The 27,354-nt window shown below is 44.4% G+C and overlaps 1 protein-coding gene across 1 annotated transcript in view; it reads left to right on the top strand.

Annotated features, from left to right (window-relative positions):
• The window catches only part of LOC309555193 (baculoviral IAP repeat-containing protein 1-like), a 110,000-nt gene that overhangs the window by 32,964 nt on the left and 49,682 nt on the right, over window positions 1-27,354 (top strand). The window contains exons 3-5 of the mRNA XM_082257049.1: window positions 6,125-6,206; window positions 7,244-7,280; window positions 8,811-10,946. Coding sequence (XP_082113175.1) covers window positions 6,125-6,206; window positions 7,244-7,280; window positions 8,811-10,946 — 2,255 coding nt within the window. The remainder of the gene's footprint in view (window positions 1-6,124; window positions 6,207-7,243; window positions 7,281-8,810; window positions 10,947-27,354) is intronic.

Raw genomic sequence — 27,354 nt, 5'->3', positions numbered from 1 at the left:
TTATACAATTTTCTTGTTCAACTTTTCTTTAGATTTACCAAAACCATATAATATGAGGTCAAACCTAAACACTTTCAATATGCATGCAATCAGGCAGGCCCTTGCACAACATAGTTGAAGGTAAATCTAAAGGAAATTGAATAGGAAAATTGTATATTGTATGGGCAGCCTAAGTAAACAGATAATTATTTGAATATTTGAATAATTTTTTGTTATTTAATATTGTTTTGTCCTTTTATTGAAAGGACGTTTGGAATGTTCGTTTTTATGCACATATTGAGATAAAAAGAATTAAAAATAAAAACAATGCAGAAATAATAGGATCTAAGACCATAGGTCTGGCTAGATTGGAAGTCTCCAAAGAGTGTCCACTGCCAGTTTCACTATGTCGGTGTACCAAGCCCTCCTGGGCTAGGCCGGCTACCACTATTATCATTGTTACCGCCTCCCAGATCCTTTGCAAAGGATGCGGCAGTAGTTAAATCAGGGAGATGGCGTAGATTAGGGAGAACTACTGTTACCAGTGCATCTCCCCCTATTGCCAGTGGGACTCTCATCCCGGACACAACCTGTCCAACGTGTTGTAGAACCTGGAATCCAGTAGATCCACCTCCAGAGTTCCCCAACACTGGCAGATTGCCAAGAATGTCTCGGAATGCAGGGACCACAGTCCCGGTAACAATCACTGAGGACTGGGAAAACCCCCTGCCAGTTTTCTATACCTGGAATATGTACTGCCTACAGAGACAGCACATGCTGTTCTGCCCCAGACAGAATGTGGATCACCTTTTGCAGAGCTGCACGATTTTCGGTGGCACCCTGGTGGTTGATATACGCCACTACAGTGACATTGTTGGACTAAACCCTGAACACAAACCTGTGCAACTGATTTGTCCTCTGAACTGTAGCCACCTCCAAACCAGCCCCCCCAACCGGAGAAACTAGCTTCAGTAGGTACTATCTCCCCTGCCACTGTAAGGAAAATGTCCCCTTCTCCAGATTCCAAACAATCAACCATCAATTTGAAATCTGCAATACCCTCCAGAGCCCTCCAGCAATCCAGTGCTTGGACCTTCATGTTCCAGACAGAAAGAATGTTCCTCTACAAAAGACCTGGAGTGGAAATGCACATAGGGAACCGCTTCAACGCAGATACTAATTTTTCATGCAGAGACATATTGAAGGATACCTTTTTGCTTCTTATATTTTGCTTTAAACCTGGAACCGACTACTCCCTGAGCAAACATAATTGAGGTATCCTGAGCTTGACACCCCCTGTGTCTTCAGCAAGTCCAGCACCTGGGCTAGGAGCTTTGTGAACCCTCAGGGGGCTGTGGATATCCCGAAGGGAAGTGCCACAAAACAAAAATGGCGATTTTCTACTGCAAATCACAAAAATCTCAGATGAGCTTGGAAAAACTGGCACAGATATGTGTCATTGAGGATTATGTACATCTGAAATCTACCACTTGCAGAGAGGCCATCACTGATCAGATCAATCCCATCTGAAACAAACGTTTAGATGTTTTTCTAGTGCCTTGAGATCTAAGATCGACCTCATGTCCCCATTTGGTTTTGGGGTCGCTATCGGTCGAGTGTTTTACAATAATGAGCCAGTAATTTCTGCTCCAAGAGCAAATGCAAGGCCAAAAGCTAATAACTGTGAAGGACCCAGAGGGCCCCAAAGCAGTGTACTTAACCTACCAGGTTTCTGCCAGAGTCAACCTAAAGACCAAGACCAACACCTCAGAGATTGGACTAGCATCCTCTGGCTCGAGATATTCTAAAAACACAGCAGCCCCAGATGCCTCCCTCACTCTGGAGGGGAAAGCTTACAGCACCTGGTATTCCCAGGCAGTCTCCCATCCAAGTACTAACCAGGCCCAATCCTGCTTAGGCTGCAAGATCAGCCAAGATCAGGTGCGTTCAGGGTAATGCAGTCGCAGTCCATTGCAGCTGTCGATGCCACTGCCAAATTCTTCCAATGAAATTATAATGTGTCAAGAATCGCTGCAATGCCAGACAAACACAGTGGATCAAATACACTTGACAACACTGGTCTATCAAGAGATGTCAACACTGCAGGATTACCACCAGAGTCCACTGGACCTGAGGGCGATGCACCTACCTCCCCCGGCTCCCTCCCCCTTCTTGGGGCCATTTAAGGCCTCATGCACACTGGGCATTTTCACAGCTGCTGTTTTAGGCATCAGACTTTTTTTTAACTGCCTATAAACTCTCTTGCATGTTAACCTATGTGTTGATGCACACATATTCTGTAATCAAAATGTTTTGGTAGGGGAGTTTAGTGGCAGAAAAAAAAACCTCTATCCTCAACAACAGATAAGTCATCAGCTGTCAGTGGGATTCTCTGCTGATAGCTGAATGTAAAAAAAACATTGCCAGCAAAAACAAAAATATGAAAAATGGGGAGGGGTCCAACCCCAAATCCATACCAGACCCTTATTTGGGCATTTAGCCTTGCAGGCCAGGAAAGGGGGGGTGGGGGCAAGCGAGTGTCCCCCCCTCCTAATACATACCAGGTCACATGCCCTAAACATAGGAAATGTTTATTTTTTGGTTTTTACATGCAGCTGTCAGTGGGGAGCCCTGCTGAAGGCTGATGACTCATCCGTTGTTAAGGATGCAGTGTCCAACTATTCACTGGTTGTTAAGGATTCCAGCTGCAGTCCAACCTTCGCCCATCACAGCTGTCATAAAAGACTTTCAAGGACTCTTCACCCTTAATCTAGGGTCCACTCCTCTAGACCTGTATAACACCCTGCTGGAAAACACCTTGGTCAGGACAAACACTGCACAGGGTTCCATTACGCAGGGTCCAGCGCCAAAAGGCCGCATTACAGGCAAATCTCGAGAATTCTTCTCTCCTATCCAACAAGGCTTGGGCACCATCCATTTTAGCTAGCTGCCCTTTGAATGGATCCGATTCACAGAAGAATTGTTTTGGACCTCCAGGTATGCTCCAAGAGCACATGCAGCACATCAGTGACCACGCCTGGACTGGCCATAAGGCGCACAGGGCATTTGCCCGTTGAGCTGTTGGGGTGCATGGCCTATCAAAATCTGATCCGATGTTGAAACCTTGCCTTCACACCTCTCCCTTCTCTCATTGACTACAAACTCCAGGGGGCGGGGTCCCTGCCAAGCGAGCCCCAATCAGCGTCGGCTGCAGTTGCTCGATGACAACTGCATAGCGGACTGACCATTCAGGCACTCAGGCCGAGGTCCGGGGCCAGTAGGGAGACCTATGAGAGGCTCCTGGTGGATAGGGCAGGATGGATTTAACAATGGGATTGATGAAGTCAGCTGGCTCTGGGTCCCGCCCTGAGAAGAGAGAGAGGGACCGAGAGAGCCTGGGGAGGAGAGCGACACTTCCTGGACTGGTAAGAGCAGCTGAGAACCGGAGTGTGACAGCCTGCCTTCTATATGGACTGGAGAGAGGCCACACTGGGCACTGAGAGGAGACCTGTGTGGGTGGGGGATGCACTATACTTCATATAATGCTGGGACTTGCCAAAATTGTGAATAGCAGACATACCGATCCCCTCTCTCTCTTCATTCCTTACCCCTCCTCTCTCTCTCTACCCTCCTTCTCTCCTCCCCATTTCCCTCTCACCCCCTCCCCTCTCTCTCCACCTCTTTCTCCCTCTCTCTCACTCCCCTTCTCTCTCACCTCCCTCGCCTCCTCTCTCTCTCTCACTCCCCTTCTCTCTCACTCCTCCTCGATCTCTTCCCCTTTCTCTATTTCCCCCCTCGCTCCCTCTCTCTCTAACTCTCCTCTCTCACCCCCCTTCTCTCTCTTCCTACCTCTCACCCCTCCTCTCTACTATTTCCCCCCTCTCTCTTTCTCTCACCCCCTCACTCTCTCTCACCCGTTTCTCTCTCCCTCTCTCTCTCACCCCCTTCTTTCTCTCTCACCTCTCCTCTCTCACTTTCACCTTTGCTCTCTCACCTCCCCTCTCTCTCACCCTCCTCTCTCAACCCCTCTCTCTTTCTCACCCCCCCCTATTTCTCTCTCTCTCTCACCCCCTTTCTCTCTCACCCATTTCTCTCTCTCACCCCCCTCTCTCTCTCTCCTCTCTCAACCCCTCTCTCTTTCTCACCCCCTCTCTTTCTCTTTCTCTCACCCACCTCACTCTCTCACCCCTCTCTAACTCCCTCACTCTCTCCCCTCTCTCTTCCCTCCTCTCTCTCACCCCCCACCCCCTCTCTGTCCCTCTCTCTCACCCCCTTTCACCTCCCTCTTTCCTCTTCCTCCATCTCTTTCCTACTTCTCCTACTTTCCCATCTTCCCATCTTCCCATCTCTCTCTCTCTCTCTCTCTCTCTCTCTCTCTCTCTCCTAGTCCTATCTCTCTTCCCCCTTCCCCATCTGCCTCTATCCCTCCACCCCCTCTTCCACTATTAGGTTCTAATAGGAGTTTCTCATATTCTTCTCAGTCCCACAGGCCCACTGCATAGAACTCCCCTGGTTGCATCATAAAGATGGCTGAATCTTTAAATCTGGAAGTGCCAAGCAGCTTCTATGGGAAAAAAAGACAGGAACTTCCAGCAGGCTATGCTGAAGTTAATATTTTAATGTCCCCTCTGTGTAGCTTAGCTGCAATATATAGATGGGGCTTTCTGTGGGTGTGGCTTGAGTGTGAGCTTTGACACAGGGGGCCTTGTGATCTCCTAGTGGGGAGGGGGGGCATGAGTTGTCTATTCGCACCTGGTATGGGCTGCTTAGTCTAAAATGCCCAGGCCTACTTTTTGTCCCTGTCCGGGTCTAAAAATAAAAAATAGATATAACCGCACTAGTGCTAACAATAAATAGGTAAGGGGCAACTTCAAGTGTGACAGCACTCCAAAAACATAAATATAAACAAATTGCGCTAAGTGATTAGATAAACTAAAAGTGAATAAGAGAATTAATCAGAAAAAACAAACATAAATTGGTGTAATAGAAATGTCCAATAAAAATTGAGTGAATAGTTCAAAAATTCCATCCACGGGTAAGAAACAAATAGATTGAAATATCCAAACTGAATAAATCCACAACCGATAAGTGTTCTGCTTACCAGAAACTGGTGAGTATTACGCCCATAGACTGATCGCACACAGCAAGTTATGGTGAGCCTGTAGATAGTTCAAATACTGGGAACTGCTTCGATAAGGACCACTTGATTTCTCGTAGTGATACTGTCAGATCAGCTCAGGTAAAGACACAGTCACCATATATCGCCATTAGCATGAAATGAAAAAAATAGGCGCCAGAGCATAAAACCAACAAACAATAAGTAAAAATAGAAGAGGCCAAAAGATGCACTCACAAAGAATACAGAGTATTGCGCCTTCACAAATAGGTAAGTGTGGGGAGATGTTGCGATCACCGCTGTGCTAGTATCACAACCTGTATGTATACTTCTTACCAGAAAACAAATAAGTGTATGCTGTATATCACCATCCAACTTGAAAGGAAGAATGTGCAGCGAGTGCAGGATGTTAAGCCTCCACACAGTGAGGGGTACAGAGAGGAGAGACTCACCCCTATAGTGGTCCGCCACCAGTATATACAGTATACTCCTTACCAGATACCAGTGAGGACTCAGCATTTAACTCAAAGGGCAATCTGATGATGGATGTTGTTTTCAAAGGGAGCCTGAAGACCTTGCAATGTCTCACAGCAGAAGCCAATTCAAATAAACTCGGCGTGCATCATAGTCATAAAATGAGAGATGGAGACGCCATAGCATAAAATCAGACAGATATTTGACGGGTCTGTCAGTGACCATCACCTTACAGACACTGGTGAAAAAACTGAGATAATTCCTGTATAGGAGGGGTATATAGGGGAGGACTTCATGTTTGATTGACCTGCCAGTGTCCATTCACCTATAGGTGGTGCATAACCCAGATAGTAATTATGTTGGCCTTCTCCCTTCTCTCTATCCTGCGACTGCGATGTACGATAAAGAAAAAGTGTTTAAAGTATATTTCTAAATTTAAATGTCAGTAATTTTCTGTTAAGCAACCCCAGAAAACAGTTGCAGCTACCCCTAGAAGTACTTAAATTACTGCCTACTAAAAGGAATGAACATAAAAAAATCTATTTATTTTTTAAGGTGTGAATTTCTGCTGAGCAAGAAATCTAAAGAAGACGTACATCAGTATACTCAAAATTACAGAAAATTTGAAGGATTTACGGTATGGAATTATTTTTTGCCTATCCTAGATTTACCATTTCTTGATAAATACATCATGTGTCTCTTTTAAAGTTCAAAAACTGATGGTAATTTTAACCATTTTATCTCATCTCATCTCATCTCCATCCCACTAACAAAATACAGTAGATTAAGTAAGAATGACCAGATATCACAATTGAATATGATAATATATAGGGAGATATTTTGGGGAAAGCTTAGGACCTTTTCTCCCAAAAAATAAAAAAAATTACTGTATATCTCTTTTAATGATCCAATAAAATGAAATGAAACTGAAATGAAATATTTTGCTGCCTGTAACATGATCTGTGAATGGGGGGCGAGTCTGAATGGGAGGCGAGTCTGATCAGTCACAAGATTCTCTTTCCCCAGTCAAAAATCATGTTAGAGACAGTGTAATCAGGGAAGGAACTTTTTTCAATGGAGGAGAGAGCAGGAAGGAAAGTTTCCCCATTGGATCGTTTTTACTGCAGCTGAGCCCAGAGACCCAAAGCTGTTAATCCTCACAGTGCCGGAAGTTCGGCAGCAGAAAGATATAGGACATAGCAGTCCTGTCGTGAAGATTTCTACAGAATCCAGCAGCCTAAATATTGTGGAACATACAGTACTTCATTACAGGTAAATTGTGTAACTAAAACTGTTGGGAAAAATGTATTTTTTAGCTAAACTTCCTTCAGCTGAAAATGTTGTGGCTGCATTAGTTTTTGTTAGGCTTTCTGGTGACCCAGCCAGTAACACACTTCCTGTTAGGGTGGCCTAATTCTACAGAGGAGCAACTGAGTCACCCTTTAACAGCAGCATTGTCAATCTAGGGATAGGCACGTTTTAGATACACAAGCAGATGGACTTGATGAATAAATTAAGGACAAAGCAAATCCAGCTAATGCTTTTTAGGCAGTTACAGCAACAGTTTTTTCCTTCTGGCTTTACATAAATTAATAAAAGTATCAAGTATGGTTCAATATGTACTAATTATACTGTATACCATGTTTCTCATATGAAATGTTAATGATCTTTTAGGGTACATCGTTCACAAGTATTATGGACAGTCAACTAGGTAAGAGGGCATTTTTTATTCAAACTTACCCCCATCCAGTATTTGGTTTTTATTTCAAGGAACCTTTAAAGTAAAATAAAATAGATGGATATGCATAGAGAAAGGTCCTAAACACAGCACAGTAAGCACAGCCATTAGTAAACAGGTAAAAGCAGCCTCAGCCAGCTATATCCAAAGCCACGCCCCTAACGGAGGTCCATGATTAAGCCCCGTGGATGGTGTGAAATGCATTAGGGTCGTGGCATTAATCAAGCTGGCTGAGGCTGCTTCCACCTGTTTTCTAATGGCTGTGCTAGGTGTGCGGTGTTTGGGACCTTTCTCTATGCATATCCATAGTATGTGAGAAGGTACTGTAGATTCCTGCCCAGCCAGCACCCTTTGCAGGAAACACCAGTTGGACTTACAGGAGCTTGAGTGGTGACCTTAAGTTTTATGATATTAAAATAAAATAGATGTTATACTTACATAACAGTTTGCACAGAGCAGCCCAAACCTCCTCTTCTGGGGTCCCCCACCAGCACTCTCAGCTACTCCTCTTCTCTTCTCCCAACCATGCTCAGATGCACTGTACGTATTTACCCAATGGTCAATGATAAAATCACACTTAGCATCCCCTATACTCTATCTACAATTTGATCCCGAAGCATTCTCTTTCCTCTTCCAATCCATGACCTTTTTCTCTGTGCCTCCATTCTTTCACTTTCCAATCTGTTTTATCAGTGAACAATCTGCCTGCTCTCTAATTTGACCATCAATAATCATCTACTTTTGGCCTTCTTCTTCTCTGCCATTCACCGTTCCCACAATGTGCTCCCTCTCTGCCTACTATACCTGCCAACTCCCCAATCAGTTTACACTCTATCTCGCTTTTTTTCACTGCACTTGATCCGTCTATGTGTATCATGACCCCTAACATTTTGGGGCCTTTCTTTACATGTTATATTATGCCCTGTTTTTCAATAAAGTTATATTATTTTTGAATAGCATTTGTGAGCATCCCTTCATGCAACCTCTTTTTAGGAACAGTCTCTCCGGCTCCTTCCTCTCCCTTTTTTTGTTACTAGTGAATTTGGTTGCGGTGGCTCTCTATGCAACTACAGGCCCAAGTGGGAATACCTGCTGGGCCATAGGATGGCTGATGACCACTTGTAATTTACAATTGGCCACATAGGTCTCTATACTAGGCAAACTCAATTTGTCTCTACACTCTATCTCGCCCCATGATATGTTCTAGTGAGATGCCACACATGACCAAATAATATGTGCATATTTAAAATATTTTATTGGGCAGTGATACATGTCTGTGCATTATAAATCACTTACGGGCCAAGCAATATTCACCCTATATTACCCCTTCATGAACAGGCAAAAATTTAGTTTTTGTAAAAATAGGAATATTCTTAGGAGATTCATTGTTGCATTACATCTAAAAATTGTTTGAATAATTCATATGTTGCTGTATACAGTTTATCATCTCCGTTCAAACTAATTTCAGGTCTCAATAACATTTTTATACATATTTGTTTTCAGAAACAAATTCAAATGCTTTGCTGTTCAAAGAGGTGGAAACTTTGCAAAAGCAGCTCGTTGAAAAGTATAGTGATTCTAGTTTCTGTGAGGTATCCCCATTTGGAGATTTACTTACCATAGATCTGAGATCACTCTTTGCAGATATCTCTGTTGTGTTGAAGAACACCAGAAATCAGCCAATGATGCAGCTCACATTACCAGACATCCTATCAGAACTGGGGGACATTACTATGATAGAAGGAGAAGCTGGCAGTGGGAAGACAGCATTGCTCAAGAAGATTGCTATTCTCTGGGCCTCAGGGAAATGTCCTATACTCAACAGGTTCAGCCTTGTGTTTTATATCTCTGCATCATCCTCATCAAATGAGACACAGCAATCACTGCATGACATTGTCTGCAAGCAACTGATTGGATCCACAGCATCTCTCTCTGAAAATAACCTGGAACAAATTTTAAAGCAAATAAAGAATAGGGTATTGTTCCTCCTTGATGACTATGGCATGGCGGGCTTCGTTCCTGAAGCAATAGAAGAACTTTTGCTGAAGAACCCTTGGAACAGATTAAGTTTGGCAATTACTGTGACCACTGACAAGTCATGGAAGCTGCGACAGCATGCAAGTACTATTCTGAGTATCCAAACATTTCCCTTATATAGCTCTATTTACTTACTCAAAAACCTCTTTTCACATTACATTGAATTTGTGAAGTCATTTGTAGTGTATCTAAAAACACCTAAAAACCTTACTCCCATTTTCCAAACCCCTGTTATGGTTCTCGCTCAGTGTTCCACATGGATGAGTCATCCTCATTACAATAAATTGTGTGCCACAAATCTTTTTAAAACATTTTTAAGATACAGCATGCTAAAGTTTCCTTGTGAAACTGAAGTGGTGAGCTCACAGGTATCTTCATGTGGAGAACTTGCCCTCAAGGGTCTTTTTCAGTCAAAATTTCAGTTTTCAGATGATGACCTAAGAGAAGCTGGTGTCAGCGGTGATGAAGCCATTAAATATGGACTTTTGAGCAAATTCACAGCGCAGAGGCTCCAGCCAACATATACGTTTTTTGATCCCTCTTTCCAGGAGTTTCTTGCTGGAAAGAGACTGAGTGAGATGTTAGAGTCAGAAGACCAAATAGTTCTTGACAAAGGTCTCAATTACCTTAAGCAGGTGAACACTTTTCTCAAACTCATAGGGCGTTATAGCTATCTTCTGAAATATGCCACCAGGTTTTCTGTAAAGGCAACAAAGAAGATAATTTCTTATTTGTTCACCCTGTATGACGACCCTGAGGCGCTGGATTGCCATCTGGATAGTACCGAACATCTACAACGGCATCCAGACCTTGAAATTGAAGAAGATGTTTTTATTTTGATAGCTCAGGGAGTCATGATTGAAAATGCTAGCTGGGTTTGCCTGGGTCGATTGATGAAATTTGCTATAGAGGCAGCACTTGAAAGTCAATGTCTATCCGAATGTACCCCAGTAATCATGAAGTTTCTTGCTGGGAAACCAATGTCGTTTTCTTTAAGTAATTTCAACAAAAGATCTTCTGAGAGTATCCTAAATTTCATAGAATATTACCCTGAATGTGTGCATTTGTTCAGCTCTGTCTCCTTTAGTTTGTCTTGCATAGAAAAAAAGGACAAAGTCCAACACTGTTATGAAAAATATGAAATTCCAACAGTGGAAGATGATTACTCTTCAGCATTTTTTTCCCCTGCAAAGACACTACAAGATAACCAAGAGAAATATGACTCAAATAAATTTTTATCATTTTTTCCCAAACAAATTGAGATATGCGACTCAGTAATTCGCCCTTTTATGTCATTAAAGGGACACAAAGCTACTGTCCTTAAAGTGCAAGTGAATGGTATTAACAGTGAAAACATTTCTCCACAAAACTGCAAGAAATTTGAGATTCTTTTCTCCATATCTGACCACATTGAACTCCAACTGAAAAACTGCAGAGATCTTTCAAGTCACATTGCCCCAGCAATTAGGCAGTTCTTAACATCATTCAGGAAACTGGTTATAAATGACACACATTTGAATGCGGACGAACAAGGCTTGATTCTTAAGATGTCCACTCTTGAATCTTTGGAGATTGAAAATTCCCAGGATACCTATTATCCAGGTAGGACAAAATCTGATTTTGAAAATGTACTTTCCAGTGCCATCTTGTTTTACCTTGTGCGTTTAATTTGCTAAAGGTAAAAATGTTACAAAGAAAACTTTCCCAAAGCTTAGTGTATAAGTTTAAATTATGTTGCTTTCCATCATCCAATCATGTGCAAGCAAAAATCCTTTTTTTTATTTCTTTTTTTTTTCTTACTCGTGATTAGGTATTGCAATGTGAAACTTTGCTACATTCACTAAATGCTGGGAAAAATTCCCTTGCAAAGTGCAGCTTCCCTTGCAAAGTGAACAGTCTAATTTTACCTTAGTAATTCATCCCCATGATGGCATTTTGACAGATCCCATTACCCGTTCTTATGTGGAAAGAGGTATATAATGCAGCTGGCTCGGCCTCTCAGCACGCCACTGAGAGCTCAAGCCAGTCACTCCCGCCCCCTCTCCTCCAGTGCTCCAGTGATTGCTGGAGGGGCAGAGCAAAGAGTAACCAGCCTTCTGCTCACTGAACTGAATGGTCAGCAGTCTTTGAGCGCTTTCTTGGTCTTAGAGGGGGCAGTCTTAGAGACTGATACTGCATCCATCTAGGTGCATATTACTTTTTTTTCCACTTCTCTTTTAAAATTTGTATCATTTCAAGTAATTTTAGTTTTCTTTGGAAACAAAAAGTAAAACAGCGCAATAAACGGGAGAAAACAATCTTATATAAATATGGGTAGATATACCTGTGAAAATATATATAAAATAAAATAAATTGCCTTACCAAAAAATTGCATAAACTCAATAAACATGGTGCAATAGTAAAGTGCAACACTGGTGATAAAATTGCCCCCCAAAATATATATACATATAATAAATAACCAATGTCCCAATTCAAACACAGTCCGAATCAGCAAGTAGCCAGTGAAGAAATGTGAACCGTGCTCTGTGCCGTCTTCCTAGTGTTACTTAGTGACAATTCAAACAAACCCAGTGATGTAAGTGAAGGTGCGCTTCCAATTACAAATTCACTCACGGTACTGTGTGGACCCCTTAGCAGTACTGCATATGGGTCATTCAGGCTTAGGGTCTGGTGTACTTGGGCACTGGTTGGCCTGGTGGATACTTTATTCCTGATCCCACCAGCGGTGGATGGGCTTGATGTGGGTCTCCCCAGTGGACATTAGTACATAGATGGCAGAAAAGAAACAATCTTCATAGCGTGATACCGTTAAAAGACGTTTGTTTAAAAAGCCAAAATTGCACTTACAGTTAAATGCTGCAAAAATCGCTAGTAGTGTGTCAGGGGTGTCCGGTAGTCCTGTGGCCGCTACGGGTATGCACTTCCCTGTATTGCGTTGCACCTGGTTACCGGAAGTGACGCCATTGGTTCTCTTGTCAGCCGGAAATCGTGTCAACGTGTTTCGCCCCTGCTCGTGGGCGTTATCAAAGATGTATCCGTGATAATGCTCTAGTAACACTAGGAAGACGGCACAGAGCACGGTTCACATTTCTTCACTGGCTACTTGCTGATTCGGACTGTGTTTTGATTGGGACATTGGTTATTTATTATATGTATATATATTTTGGGGGCAATTTTATCACCAGTGTTGCACTTTACTATTGCACCACGTTTATTGAGTGCATGCAATTTTTTGGTAAGAGGATTTATTTTGTTTTATATATATTTTCACAGGTATATCTACCCATATTTATATAAGATTGTTTTCTCCCCTTTATTGCGCTGTGTTTTAATTTTTGTTTCCAATGTTCACATGGTGATGAGCAGCTGCAACTAAGGTTTTTTTTGTTTTGGCTCCATAGCGCAGGAAAAAACAACCTTTATAAATTTTAGTTTTCTGTTCTATCAAATGTATGTGTATGTATATACAGTATACTTTATACATACACTGCTCAAAAATAATTAAAGGAACACTTTTTAAACAGAGTATAGCATCAATTAAATTAAACTCCTGGGATATTGATCTGGTCAGTTAAGTAGCAGAGGGGGTTGTTAATCAGTTTCAGCTGCTTTGGTGTTAATGAAATTAACAGGTGCATTCGATGGGCAACAATGAAATGACCTCCAAAACAGTGATGGTTTTACAGGTGAAAACTACTGGGATTTTTGTTCCCTACTAATCTTTTCTGACTGTTTTTCACTAGTTTTGCCTTTGGTTAGGGTCAGTGTCCCTATTAGTAGCATGAGGCAATAACTGGACCCTATAGATGTTTAGATGTTGCACAGGCAGTCCAACTCCTCCAGGATGGCACATCAAAATGTGCCATCGTCAGAAAGTTTTGCTGTGTCTGCCAGCACAGTCTCAAGAGCATGGAGGAGATTCCAAGAGACCGGCAGTTACTCTAGGAGCTGGACAAGGCAGTAGAAGGTCCTTAGCCCTTTAGCAGGACTGGTATCTGCTCCTTTGTGAAAGAAGGAACAGGGTGAGCACTGCCAGAGCCCTGCAAAATGACCTCCAGCAGGCCACTGGTGTGAATGTCTCTAACCAAACAATCAGAAACAGAGTTCACGAGGGTGCCCTAAGGGCTCGACATCCGCTAGTGGACCCTGTGCTCACTGCTCGGCACCATGGAGCTCGATTGGCATTTGCCATTGAACACCAGAATTTTCAAGTCCACCACTGGTGCCCTGTGATATTCACAAATGAGAGCAGGTTCACCCTGAGCACATGTTACAGACGTGAAAGGGTCTGGAGAAGCCATGGAGAATGTTATGCTGCCTATAACATCATTTAGCATGACTGGTTTGGTGGTGGGTCAGTGATGGTCTGGGAAGGTATATCCATGGAGGGACACACAGACCTCTACAGGCTAGACAATGGCATCCTGACTGCCATTAGGTATCAGGATAAAATCCTTGGACCCATTGTCAGAACCTATTCTGGTGCAATGGCTCCTGGGTTCCTCCTGGTGCACGATAATGCCCGGCCTCAAGTGGCGTGAATATGCAGCCAGTCCCTGGAGGAAGAAGGAATTGATGCCATTGAATGGCTTCCATGCTCGCCTGACCTAAATCCAATAGAACACATCTGGGACATTATGTTTCCATCCATCCGGCGCCACCGGGTTGCACCTCAGTCTGTTCAGGAGCTCAGTGATGTCCTGGTCCAGATCTGGGAGGAAATACCCCAGAGCACCATCTGTCATCTCATTAGGAGCATGCCCAGATGATGTCAGGCATGCACACAAGCACGTGGGGGCCATACAAACTACCATTTTGAATTGCTGCAATGAAATTTCAGCAAAGTTGACTAGCCTCCTGCATCATTTTTCACTTTGATTTTTGGGGAGTCTTTGAATTCAGCCCTCTGTAGGTTGATAATTTTCATTTCCATCAAACAATGTTGCATCCTTTCATTCCTAACACTTTACCCAGCCATATCAGTATAGATATCCAGCATGATCTTTATCACCATTGAGATCTGATGTGTTTTTATTTCTTTTGAGCAGTGTGTGTGTGTGTGTATATGTATGTATGTATGTATGTATATATATATATATGTATGTGTGTGTGTGTGTGTGTGTGTATGTGTGTGTTATATATAAATATATATATATACACACACACACTGTAGATCTATTATATAGCTATGTATCATTTTAATGTACTGTAGGAACATACAGGATATGTTCTGCACCATGTATTTTATTGGTACATGTGACCATTTTAAAAACTGGCTTAGCTACCTAGGATTCAAAGGTCTAAAGGAGAATTTATATTTATACTGCTTTTCAAACATTACAAGATTTCCAGATCTACTACATTTTAAATACATAGAGTTAACTAAATAAATGTATAGCAAGATACAAGTTGAATGAAACAACAGGGAGCCTCTTGTATTGTAATCCACAGGCTTGGATTCTCTCTCTTCTATCTAGATCTTCACTAGGGTGAGCTTTGAGTTCGAGACAAATGTTAGTTCGCCTCGAACATGGGCTGTGCGCCCATTCATCGATTGACCAACAAATGTGCTTCTTTGCGGAAAATTCGAGCGCCCGCATCCATAATGCACTGCGGCGCGTGCAGTGCATTATGTGATTGGCCAAAGCATGCAACCTGACCATCATCTCTGCTATGATTGGACAAAGAAGAGAGATAACACCGCTCAGGCAAGTCTCTCTCTCTCTCTATATATATATATATATAGCACTTTCATATTAGGCCATTCAGTATCTATCGGTCAGTTCATTACATATCAGCAGTGCAGTATATACTGTATTAGCAGTGCAGTATATATATATATATATATATATTGTGAGGGATTAGCTCGGTGGTAGGCGTGGATGACCCCTTTGGGGGTGCGTTTTCACAGAGAGATAGCCGACAAGTGCTTGCAAACAAACAGTGTGGTTTATTAAATGGTGTTTTCTTCACCAGGCTGTATGCAGCAAAACATCCAAAATAAAATAAAACACAAAATAAATCCTTGCCTCTGTGGGCGGCTACCTTCTCACAGCTGGAACCTACCTAAGAAGTCTTTCCAACCTACTGTTGGGCCGACACTGCTGATCCTACAGCAGACACTCAAATGTCCATTTGTTTGCTTTTCACACAGCACAAACATTGTCCATTGAACATGTCCCTTTGTTTTCTTTCACACAGCACATGTTCATTTATAACAGGATCCTTTACTCTTCAGATTCTTCACATTGAACACAGTTCATTTAACAGGTCCCTTTACTCTTCACACTCTTCACATGGAACACTTTGTCTTCTCACCTTTGAGACGTCTTCACTCGTGGTTACCCTCCTTAGCTTCACATCGCTGTAGGGGGTCTTCTCCCATGCTCACCAGCTTGTCGGGAGGCACACATCCGACTGTCCCCCTCTCCCAGCCCACACGGCGACAGGCGGCAGCAGTCCTTCTCCCATGCCCACACGGCGTCGGGAGGTACACGTATGTCTGTCCTCCTCTTCCCAGCTCACACAGCGACAGGAGGCAGCAAACAATAGGAATTTCTCTGAACAAATTATAGAGCCTTAACTCCCTCATTCTGAACAGGTGAAGGCCTTTCAACTTCCTGCTGGCTAGCTCTGTAGCCAACACCCTAAATTAATTAATGGACTTTCTAAATCAGGTAGAAATGTATCTCCTTCCTGTGACTACATTCCCAGATCCAGCTGACCTCCTGTTACATACCCCCCCCTCTTGTTTCAACCCTAGGGTTGGGACACAGATTTCCAGGCACGCATGTGTCAAGCACTGCTGACTCACTGATAAGCCTCCTATTATCCTCAAGCTTCCGGATGAAACTGTTTTGTCATCTTCATTGACGGATTTCTCATAAATGCCACACAGTTTGTCTCTCATCTCATATACACATTCTTCAACTGCATTTTTGGCATCATTTCGCTCCTTCTCGTTTCTGTCATCTTCATTGACAGCTTTCTCATAAATGTCAGACAGCTTGTCCCTCATAACCGTCTGTCCAATCCACCATGGAGGACCGTGATCCATAGGCAACTCAATTGTGCTAGTCTTAATGTCTTCAACATTCTTGAGCCGCCTCTCTCTGCAATCCATAAAGGTTTTCCACAAAACTTTGAGAACCTCTGCTTCACTAAGCTTTGTTCCAAGTAGGGACTCTTGACGTCCCTCTGTGACTGGAGTTGCTTCTCCATACAGCTGTACACAATCATTGACTCTTTGTTTCTTGAGTTTAGCTTGCTCTAAGATGCTGTGCAGAGGATTTTTCATTTGCGACACCAGGCTGTCACCCATTTCTTCAAAGTGACCCCTGTTCCTTTTTCCAGAGACATCAATATCATTCACCAAACATGTTATATTCAGAGGCAGATCTGAAGCATTTGCACTCATCAACTTCTTAAACATTTCGCCCTCCTGAGCGAGTCGCAGTAAAGGCCTACTATTTGATTTGATATCCAGTTTATATTTCTTGCCCAACTCTTCACAGAAGTAGCCAATAAGAAGATTATCAACTTTCCTTCCACCAACATAGGGGTCAAAGGCAACAACACAGTTGAACCCAGCGATCTGGGTGGTATCCATTATAGACCTCCTCTCTGCATCAGTGAAGAAGCATGGAACTGCAACACATTCTTTTACAGGTTTCTTCAATGCACTTTCTGCTGAACTATTTGACCGCTCAAGGTCACCTAGTTCTTTTTCTCTATCTGAATTCCACATGGAATGCATCTCAAGATCACGATCAAACTTCTGCCACCCGTCTTTCACCAGTTCCATTTTGGAAACACTCCCTGAAAGGCACTTATTCATTTGCTTCACGTTTTCACCAACAGCCTTAGTTTTCCCCACTAGGTTTTCAGCCTGAACTGAGAAATCATCACATTTCTTACTCAGCTCCTTTGTTTGCTGAAGTTCTAATGATACATTTTCCAATGCTTGAAGTTTTTGAAGGAACGGTTTATTCCAAAGGGGTGATTCAAGCCACATGTCATCACATTTCTGAGGCTCACTCAGGACAGACCCCAAAACACTGATCCTTTTAAAAACTGCATCAGGCACACTATCCCCTCTTTGGGACAGATCCTCTGTTGCCTGGAATTCCTCTTCCAGTTCCTGCAACGGAATCTTCATCTCTTCTACTTGCTGTTCTAAGGCTCGCTTAGACTTTTCTAGCTCCTGAACGCTTTTCACAACATCATCCTTGGAGCTGACCAATTCTTCCATTTCTGTACGCAGCTGTTTGTTAACACTTTCTAGTTCAGCCTTACACTCTAGAGCTTCCTCCAAAGAGCGAGCCAAGAACAGGGCTTTGCTCTCGTTATCACGCGCCTCCGCTTCTGCGCGGTCGCGTTCTTCTGCATATTTTGCAGACACAGTCTTCTCTTCACCAAGCATCTGATCAAACTTCTTTTTCACATCTTCAACACACTGTAATGAACCAACGCTTTCTTCCATGCGTTTTTTCATATCCGCTATCTGAGCTTGCAATGTTGCGACTTGCTCTGATAGGTTTTTCTTTTCTTCCGCCTCCTCTTTTAATTGTTCCAGGAAGCCATTTTTCTCATCCTCCATTTGTTTGAGCTTTGTGCTAAAACTCAGCCTTTGACACCTCTCTTCCTGTAAGAGTTCCTGCGTGTCTTGCAGCTGCGATTCCAAGATAGAAAAATCTTCCGCAATTTCTCTAGATTTGCTGTCTGCTTGAGAAAGCTGATTTGTAACATTGTCCAACTCAACCTGCAGTCGGTTTGCCTTCTCTGACAGCTTAGCACACAATCGGTCACCTTCTGACACCTTGACTTGCGATTCCAGAAGCTGTGCCTCTACTTTTTCCCTCTTATGTTCACAATCTCCTTTTCCCTGCATAAGAGCCTTCACCTCATTGGCTAGTTTCTGGGAATAAGAATGTAATTCTGCCACACAGGCTTCTTTCTCCTTTAACTGCTGCTGGAAACGTTGGGCTTCACCTTTCCAACTTTCACAGTCTGCACGTAATTCATCTACCACATTGCTCAAAGTAGTGAGCTCATACACAGTACTCAGTAATTTAGCCTCTCTTTCACTTTTCTCTTTGTCGCTGAGAGACAATGTCGCTTTCAGAGCAACATTCTGTTCCTGCGACTCCTGCAGGTCTATTTTTGTAGCTCCCAAAGACTGAAGACTTTTTTCCAGCTGATTACGCAACTCCAACATATCAGCCATACTTTGCTTCTGCAAAGTCTGAATTTCACTTTCCTTTTCCATGAGGATGGTATCTTTCTCCATTATAGTCTCTCTGCGTTTTTGCAACTCGACCAAAAGAAGAGCAGTGGATTCTTCCCACTGTAACACATGAGACTTGAGTAGTTCATTCATTTCCTGCAAGTTTCTATGCTCCATTTTAAGCAATTCCAAGGCTTGTTCCTTTTCTTCCATTTTCCGTTGCAAGGCATCCAACTCAGCCCTGCACACATACTCGGTTTCCTCCAAACCGATGGCCTCCATTGGCTGCTGGCGTCTCTGTTTCCAGCCTGCCATGCTCTCTTGATGAGCCTTTTGTTGAGCTGCAAAGCTCTGCTGAAAATCCGCATTTGCCTGCTGTTGAGCTGCATTTGCTTGCTGTTGAGCTGCATTTGATATAATCAGATGTTTCAACATCTCCTCCATTTTGAGTTTACTTTTCATCTGAGCACACTGCGTCTCCATAGCGGTTTCATCAGTGTTGCTAGGGACAACAACCTTCCTCTTTAGTAGACTCTCTTTAGGCATGGATGGGGCTGGTTCAGACGGCAACATCCCCTCCATCCATAGAATCCGGTCTCTCATTTCATCTATCTTTGCATTCTTCAGGCGTTTTGAACGCCCCATCTTCAATAACTCCACAAACAAATTTTTCACAGTCCAGCAAAAAATTTTCAGACCACTGTCTCTTCAACACATGTAGTTGTTCTCTCTCTTGCAAGATCTCTTTTCCTGCACACACAGTTTGTGCAGTCACTTGCACCAGACACAACAAAGTTCATCAAATAATTTTGAGACCGCTGTCTCTTTAAAACACTTTTTTTTTTTTTTTGTCAGGATCTTCTCTCCTGCACACATAGATTGTGCAATCTCATGCACCAGACAAAGTTCATCAAACATTTGCACTTCCTTGCAGGGATCTTGCTGCTTCTGCCCACTGCATACCTCCACCATATGTGAGGGATTAGCTCGGTGGTAGGCGTGGATGACCCCTTTGGGGGTGCGTTTTCACAGAGAGATAGCCGACAAGTGCTTGCAAACAAACAGTGTGGTTTATTAAATGGTGTTTTCTTCACCAGGCTGTATGCAGCAAAACATCCAAAATAAAATAAAACACAAAATAAATCCTTGCCTCTGTGGGCGGCTACCTTCTCACAGCTGGAACCTACCTAAGAAGTCTTTCCAACCTACTGTTGGGCCGACACTGCTGATCCTACAGCAGACACTCAAATGTCCATTTGTTTGCTTTTCACACAGCACAAACATTGTCCATTGAACATGTCCCTTTGTTTTCTTTCACACAGCACATGTTCATTTATAACAGGATCCTTTACTCTTCAGATTCTTCACATTGAACACAGTTCATTTAACAGGTCCCTTTACTCTTCACACTCTTCACATGGAACACTTTGTCTTCTCACCTTTGAGACGTCTTCACTCGTGGTTACCCTCCTTAGCTTCACATCGCTGTAGGGGGTCTTCTCCCATGCTCACCAGCTTGTCGGGAGGCACACATCCGACTGTCCCCCTCTCCCAGCCCACACGGCGACAGGCGGCAGCAGTCCTTCTCCCATGCCCACACGGCGTCGGGAGGTACACGTATGTCTGTCCTCCTCTTCCCAGCTCACACAGCGACAGGAGGCAGCAAACAATAGGAATTTCTCTGAACAAATTATAGAGCCTTAACTCCCTCATTCTGAACAGGTGAAGGCCTTTCAACTTCCTGCTGGCTAGCTCTGTAGCCAACACCCTAAATTAATTAATGGACTTTCTAAATCAGGTAGAAATGTATCTCCTTCCTGTGACTACATTCCCAGATCCAGCTGACCTCCTGTTACAATATATATATATATATATATATATATTTATCAACCCCCCCCAAAATCCACATCATGTCCGAAAGGCTGAGAGGCAGACTCTCACAGGCCACAAAAAGAGGGCAAGCAGCTTAAGTGTCCACAGTGAAAAGTGGTGGTCATAGACATGGTGCATCCTCTGCAGGTGGGGCAGGCCCTTTTTTTTTTTCGGTGCTGGCCGTGTTATTTAGCCACAACATGCAGAAGCGTTGGTGGAGTGGATAACAAAGCCGCCCTCATCCTCCTCGTCCTCTGTCACTCAGGCTCATACTAGTTTGCCTTCCCCCACAGCTGCCAAAGCAGCCTGTTCCACAGGCTCCTTCTCCACAGCTACTCCTTCTGTCGCCCCACCATCATGCACGGAGGAGTCACCTAAATATTTGATCATAGTGTCAGTGACATGCTGCTGGAGGATGCGCAGCAATTTGAATGCTGTGATGTTGTTTCCCAGGTTGATAAAGGGAGCCTAGAGAGAGGGGGTGACAATGACGGACAAGAAACTAGCAGTAATGTTGCCATAGCTGCAGCATACTACCAAGTTTGCTCCAGTGACGAGGAGGGAGGGGATGATGAGGTCACTGGCTGTACTTGGGTGCCTCACAGGATAGAGGAGGAGGGGGAGGTGGAGGAGGAACAACTCCAACGAGGCAGGATGTGCTCCAGGGGCTGCCATAGGAGTAGCTAACCTATTGCATCACACCACAGATCTCCACAGGTGCAGGTTGCTGCAAACTCCCTGCAGACTTCCAAAAGTTCATTAGTGTGGGCTTTTTTCAACACATGTGCAGTAGACCGCAGCGTTGTTGTTTTCAATACCTGTCTGAAACGGATCACGTGTGGCCAGAACACCAGCCGCTTGGGCACCACATGCTTGACAAGACATATGATGACCTGCCATGCAGTCCATTGGCAACAGCACCTGAACGAGCCACAAGATAAAAACAAGCATACTTCACCTTGCTCCTCATCTGGGATCTCTAACCCTACTATACCTCATGTCTTCTCAAAAACCTGCATTGAGAGGGATGATGGTATAGAAATGAGTGCCACAGATACTTGCACCCAATGTGCTAGCAGTACACCGCCACTTGATTTGACCAGCAGGCAAATTTCACTACCCCAGTTGCTGAACCATAGAAAAAAATACTGTCCCAGCCATCCACCTGCTCAGCGTCTTAATGCTAGCTTCACCAAATTGCTAGCAGTACAATTGCTGCGTTTTCATCTGGTAGACTGCTCCCTTTCGTGAATTTCTTTTCGCGTAAGGCCATTCCAGCTCTCTACCATCATGTGAAAGGTAGTGTTTTGACCTCGTTGGACAGAGCAGTCAGCAGGAAAGTTCACATTACTGCTGACTCTTGGTCCAGCAGGCATGGAAAGGGACGTTACATTTCATTCACGGCGCACTGGGTAACTCTGCTGGTAGCTGGGAAGGATGCAGGACAGGGTTCAGTGGTGGAGCTTGTTTTGCCACCACGCCTCCAAAAAGCTGGTGCTGGTTCTGCCACATATGGCTACTCCACCTCCTCTTCTTCTTCTTCCTCTATGTCCTCTTCTGCTGAATTGTCCTCTGAAGCAGCAGTGCTCTCTAAGCGTTCAAGGGGCTAAAAGATGTCATGCAGTGTTTTAGTTGGTCTATCTAGGGGTTAGGAGTCACACCAGGGCAGAGATTCTGTCAGCTCTGCAGGGGCAGGCTCAGAGATGGTTGATGCCACGACAGCTTGAGCCAGGAATGGTTGTATGCAACAATCGTACCAACCTTCTCTCTGACCTCCGACAGGAACACTTGACACATGTTCCATGCTTGGCACATGTCCTGAATTTGGTGGTGCAGCGTTTCCTGAACAGATAACCGGGCTTACGAAATCTCCTGAGGCAGGCCAGAAAAGTACGTGCTCTGATATTCAACGGGAATTCAACCTGCCCACCAACCGCCTCATTTGTGACATGCCCACCAGGTGGAACTCAACATTGGCAATGTTGCAGTGGCTGCACACGCAGCAGAGGGCCATCAATGAGTACCTGTGTGAGTATGGCACAAGGCAGGCTCAGGGGAGCTTGGCTTTTTTTTGCCACGCCAGTGGCTTTTGATAAAGGATGCATGCATCGTCCTGTCACCATTTGAGAAGGCCACAAGGATGGTGAGCTGGGATGATGCATGGATCAGTGACACTATCCCTCTAGTCTACCTGCTGGAGCACACGCTTCGTGGAATCATGGACAGGGCACTTGAGGCAAAACAGCGGGAGGAAGAGGAGGACTTCCTTTCCTCAGAAGGCACCCTTTATGCAGATATCATTCCTGCGGTGACACAAAACACACAGGAGGAAGAGGAGGAGGATTTCGGCAGCATGGATGTAGAGGATAGCATACAGCAGTCTTCAAGGGATGGTTTTGATTCCCCAGAAACCCCAGGGGTTGGGGAGAGGTTGTTTCTGCTGTCAATGTCATCCTTAGTGACCCAGAGGACTCAGAAGCTCATGCCTTCTCCAACTTACGTTGCATGGGCTCCCTGATTATGCAAAGCCTGCGAAAGGACCCCAGGATTCGTGCCATCAAGGAGAGGGATAATTACTGGTTGGCAACCCTTCTTGATCCACGTTACAAGGGTAAAGTTGCAGAGCTCATCCTGCCTTCGCAGAGGGAGAAGAGGATGAAAGATCTTGAGGAGGCCACAAAAATGTGTGTACCACCTTTCCAGACACTGGGAGGTCAACATTCTCTGGACGTGTTTCTGAGGCATCGTTCAGTCAAAGGAGGAGCGGAGGAAAAGGCGGCCAGCTGACCAATGTCTTTAAACAGTTCTTTAGTTCTCAGCACCCAGGGCTGTTAGGTTTAAGAACCCATCGGCAGTGTCTCCATCATATGGTGCATGATTATCTAGGGGCAAGAGCAGACTTGGAGACGTTTCCAACTGAGCATCCACTGGGTTACTGGGTCTGGAGGATGGACCACTGGCCAGAACTTGCTCAATATACAATGGAGCTACTGGTCTGTCCTGCTTCCAGCGTGCTTTCCGAATGGACATTCAGTGCTGCTGGAGGTTTTGTGACGGACAAAAAGTGCGTCTATCCACAGACTCTGTTGACCAGCTGACTTTTATCAAAGTGAATCAGTCCTTGATCAACAGCAGCTATCAAGCCCCTGATGCTGATGTAAATGATTACATTTGCTAGGGGTGAGCCATCCCTTGAAGACTGCATATGCTGCCTATCCTATTCCTCAACCTTGATTCTGCTAGCTTCCAACAATGTTTTTGGCTTAGGTCACCAACACCCAAGGCCTCATTTTTCTGCACTTGTATGACAGGTTCATACAATTTAAATTTCATATGTAATGTTTAACAGCAGGCCATTTACCTGTACCCTCCACCCAGCAAGAGTAAGTGTGAGGGATAACGGTGTTCAGGCTCCACCAAAAACAAAGGCCAAACCTTTTTGCACCTGTATGAAAAGTTCAGCAAGAGTAACTATGAGGGGTTGTGGTGTTCAGGCACCACCAACAACCAAGGCCCAATTTTCCAGCACCTATATGACAAGTTCATGCGACTTTAATCTCGTATATAATTTCTAATGGCAGGGCCTGTCCCTGTGCCCAGCAAGAGTAACTGCGAGGGGTTAAGGCACCACCAACACCAAAAGCCCAATTTTTCTGCACCTGTATGACACGTTAATGCGATTTCAATTTCATATCTAATTTCTAACGGCAGGGCCTGTCCCTGTGCCCAGCAAAAGTAATTGTGAGGGGTTGCGGTCTTCAGGCACCACCAACAACCAAGGCCCAATTTTCCGACACTTGTATGACAAGTTAATGCGATTTAAATTTCGTATCTAATTTCTAATGGCAGGGCCGGTCCCTGTGCACAGCAAGAGTAACTGTGAAGGGTTGCGGTGTTCAGGCACCGCCCACAACCAAGGCCCAATTTTTCTGCACCTGTATGACAAGTTCATACGATTTCAAATTTGTATGGAATTCTTACCGGTAGGGCCCGTTCCTGCGCCCAGCAAGAGTAACTGCGAGGGGTTAAGGTGTTCAGGCACCACCAACACCAAAAGCCCAATTTTTCTGCCTCCTGTATGACATGTTAATGCGATTTCAATTTCATATCTAATTTCTAATGGCAGGGCCTCTCCCTGTGCCCAGCAAGAGTAACTATGAGGGGTTGTGATGTTCAGGAATCACCAACAACCAAGGCCCAATTTTCCGGCACCTGTATGACAAGTTCATGCGACTTTAATTTCGTATCTAATTTCTAAGGGCAGGGCCTGTCCCTATGCCCAGCAAAAGTTATTGTGAGGGGTTGCGGTCTTCAGGCACCACCAACAACCAAGGCCCAATTTTCCGGCACTTGTATGACAAGTTAATGCGATTTAAATTTCGTATGTAATTTCTAATGGCAGGGCCGGTCCCTGTGCCCAGCAAGAGTAACTGTGAGGGGTTGCGGTGTTCAGGCACCACCCACAACCAAGGCCCAATTTTTCTGGACCTGTATGACAAGTTTATACGATTTCAAATTTGAATGGAATTCTTACCAGCAGGGCCCGTTCCTGCACCCAGCAAGAGTAACTGCGAGGGGTTAAGGTGTTCAGGCACCACCAACACCAAAAGCCCAACTCTTCTGACATGTTAATGCGATTTCAATTTCATATCTAATTTCTAATGGCAGGGCCTCTCCCTGTGCCGAGCAAAAGTAGCTATGAGGGGTTGTGGTGTTCAGGCACCTCCAACAACCAAGGCCCAATTTGCCGGCACCTGTATGACAAGTTCATGCGACTTTAATTTCGTATCTAATTTCTAACGGCAGGGCCTGTCCCTGTGCCCAGCAAAGTAACTGTGAGGGGTTGCGGTGTTCAGGCACCACCAACAACCAAGGCCCAATTTTCCGGCACCTGTATGAGAAGTTCATGCGATTTAAATTTCGTATCTAATTTCTAATGGCAGGGCCTGTCCCTGTGCCCAGCAAGAGTAACTGTGAAGGGTTGCAGTGTTCAGGCACCTCCCACAACCAAGGCCCAATTTTTCTGCACCTGTATGACAAGTTCATACGATTTCAAATTTGTATGGAATTCTTACCAGTAGGGCCCGTTCCTGCGCCCAGCAAGAGTAACTGCGAGGGGTTAAGGTGTTCAGGTACCACCCACATCCAAGGCCCAATTTTTCGGCACCTGTATGACAAGTTCATGCTACTTTAATTTCACCAACACCAAAAGCCCAACTCTTCTGACATGTTAATGCGATTTCAATTTCATATCTAATTTCTAATGGCAGGGCCTCTCCCTGTGCCCAGCAAGAGTAGCTATGAGGGGTTGTGGTGTTCAGGCACCTCCAACAACCAAGGCCCAATTTCCCGGCACCTGTATGACAAGTTCATGCGACTTTAATTTTCGTATCTAATTTCTAACGGCAGGGCCTGTCCCTGTGCCCAGCAAAGTAACTGTGAGGGGTTGCGGTGTTCAGGCACCACCAACAACCAAGGCCCAATTTTCCGGCACCTGTATGAGAAGTTCATGCGATTTAAATTTCGTATCTAATTTCTAATGGCAGGGCCTCTCCCTGTGCCCAGCAAAAGTAACTATGAGGGGTTGTGATGTTCAGGAACAACCAAGACCCATTTTTCCGGCACCTGGAATAACCTTCCTGCAGAAGTGGTAGCTGCAAATACAGTTTTCCGGCACCTGTATGAGAAGTTCATGCGATTTAAATTTCGTATCTAATTTCTAATGGCAGGGCCTGTCCCTGTGCCCAGCAAGAGTAACTGTGAAGGGTTGCAGTGTTCAGGCACCACCCACAACCAAGGCCCAATTTTTCTGCACCTGTATGACAAGTTCATACGATTTCAAATTTGTAAGGAATTCTTACCAGTAGGGCCCGTTCCTGCGCCCAGCAAAAGTAATTGTGAGGGGTTGCGGTGTTCAGGCACCACTAACAACCAAGGCCCAATTTTTCAGCACCTGTATGACAAGTTAATGCGATTTAAATTTTGTATCTAATTTCTAATGGCAGGGCCGGTCCCTGTGCCCAGCAAGAGTAACTGTGAAGGGTTGCGGTGTTCAGGCACCACCCACAACCAAGCCCCAATTTTTCTGCACCTGTATGACAAGTTCATACGATTTCAAATTTGTATGGAATTCTTACCGGTAGGGCCCGTTCCTGCGCCCAGCAAGAGTAACTGCGAGGGGTTAAGGTGTTCAGGCACCACCAACACCAAAAGCCCAATTTTTCTGCACCTGTATGACATGTTAATGCGATTTCAATTTCATATCTAATTTCTAATGGCAGGGCCTCTCCCTGTGCCCAGCAAAAGTAACTATGAGGGGTTGTGATGTTCAGGAACAACCAAGACCCATTTTTCCGGCACCTGGAATAACCTTCCTGCAGAAGTGGTAGCTGCAAATACAGTGAAGGAGTTTAAGCATGCATGGGATAGGCATAAAGCTATCCTTCATATAAGATAGGGCCAGGGACTATTCATAGGATTCAGATATATTGGGCAGACTAGATGGGCCAAATGGTTCTTATCTGCCGACACATTCTATGTTTCTATCTATGTTTAAGGCCCAATTTTTCTGCACCTGTATGACATGTTAATGCGATTTCAATTTCATATCTCATTTCTAATGGCAGGGCCTGTTCCTGTGCCCAGCAAGAGTAACTATGAGGGGTTGTTATGTTCGGGAACCACCAACAACCAAGGCCCAATTTTCCGGCACCTGTATGACAAGTTCATGCGACTTTAATTTTGTATCTAATTTCTAACGGCAGGGCCTCTCCCTGTGCCCAGCAAGAGTAACTGTGAGGGGTTGCGGTGTTCAGGCACCACCAACAACCAAGGCCCAATTTTACGGCACCTGTATGACAAGTTCATGCGACTTTAATTTCATATCTAATTTCTAACGGCAGGGCCTGTCCC

Source organism: Pelophylax lessonae, assembly GCF_965119305.1.
Source record: "Pelophylax lessonae genome assembly, chromosome: 1".
Lineage (NCBI taxonomy): Eukaryota > Metazoa > Chordata > Amphibia > Anura > Ranidae > Pelophylax > Pelophylax lessonae.
This window is presented reverse-complemented; position numbering and strand designations above follow the sequence as displayed.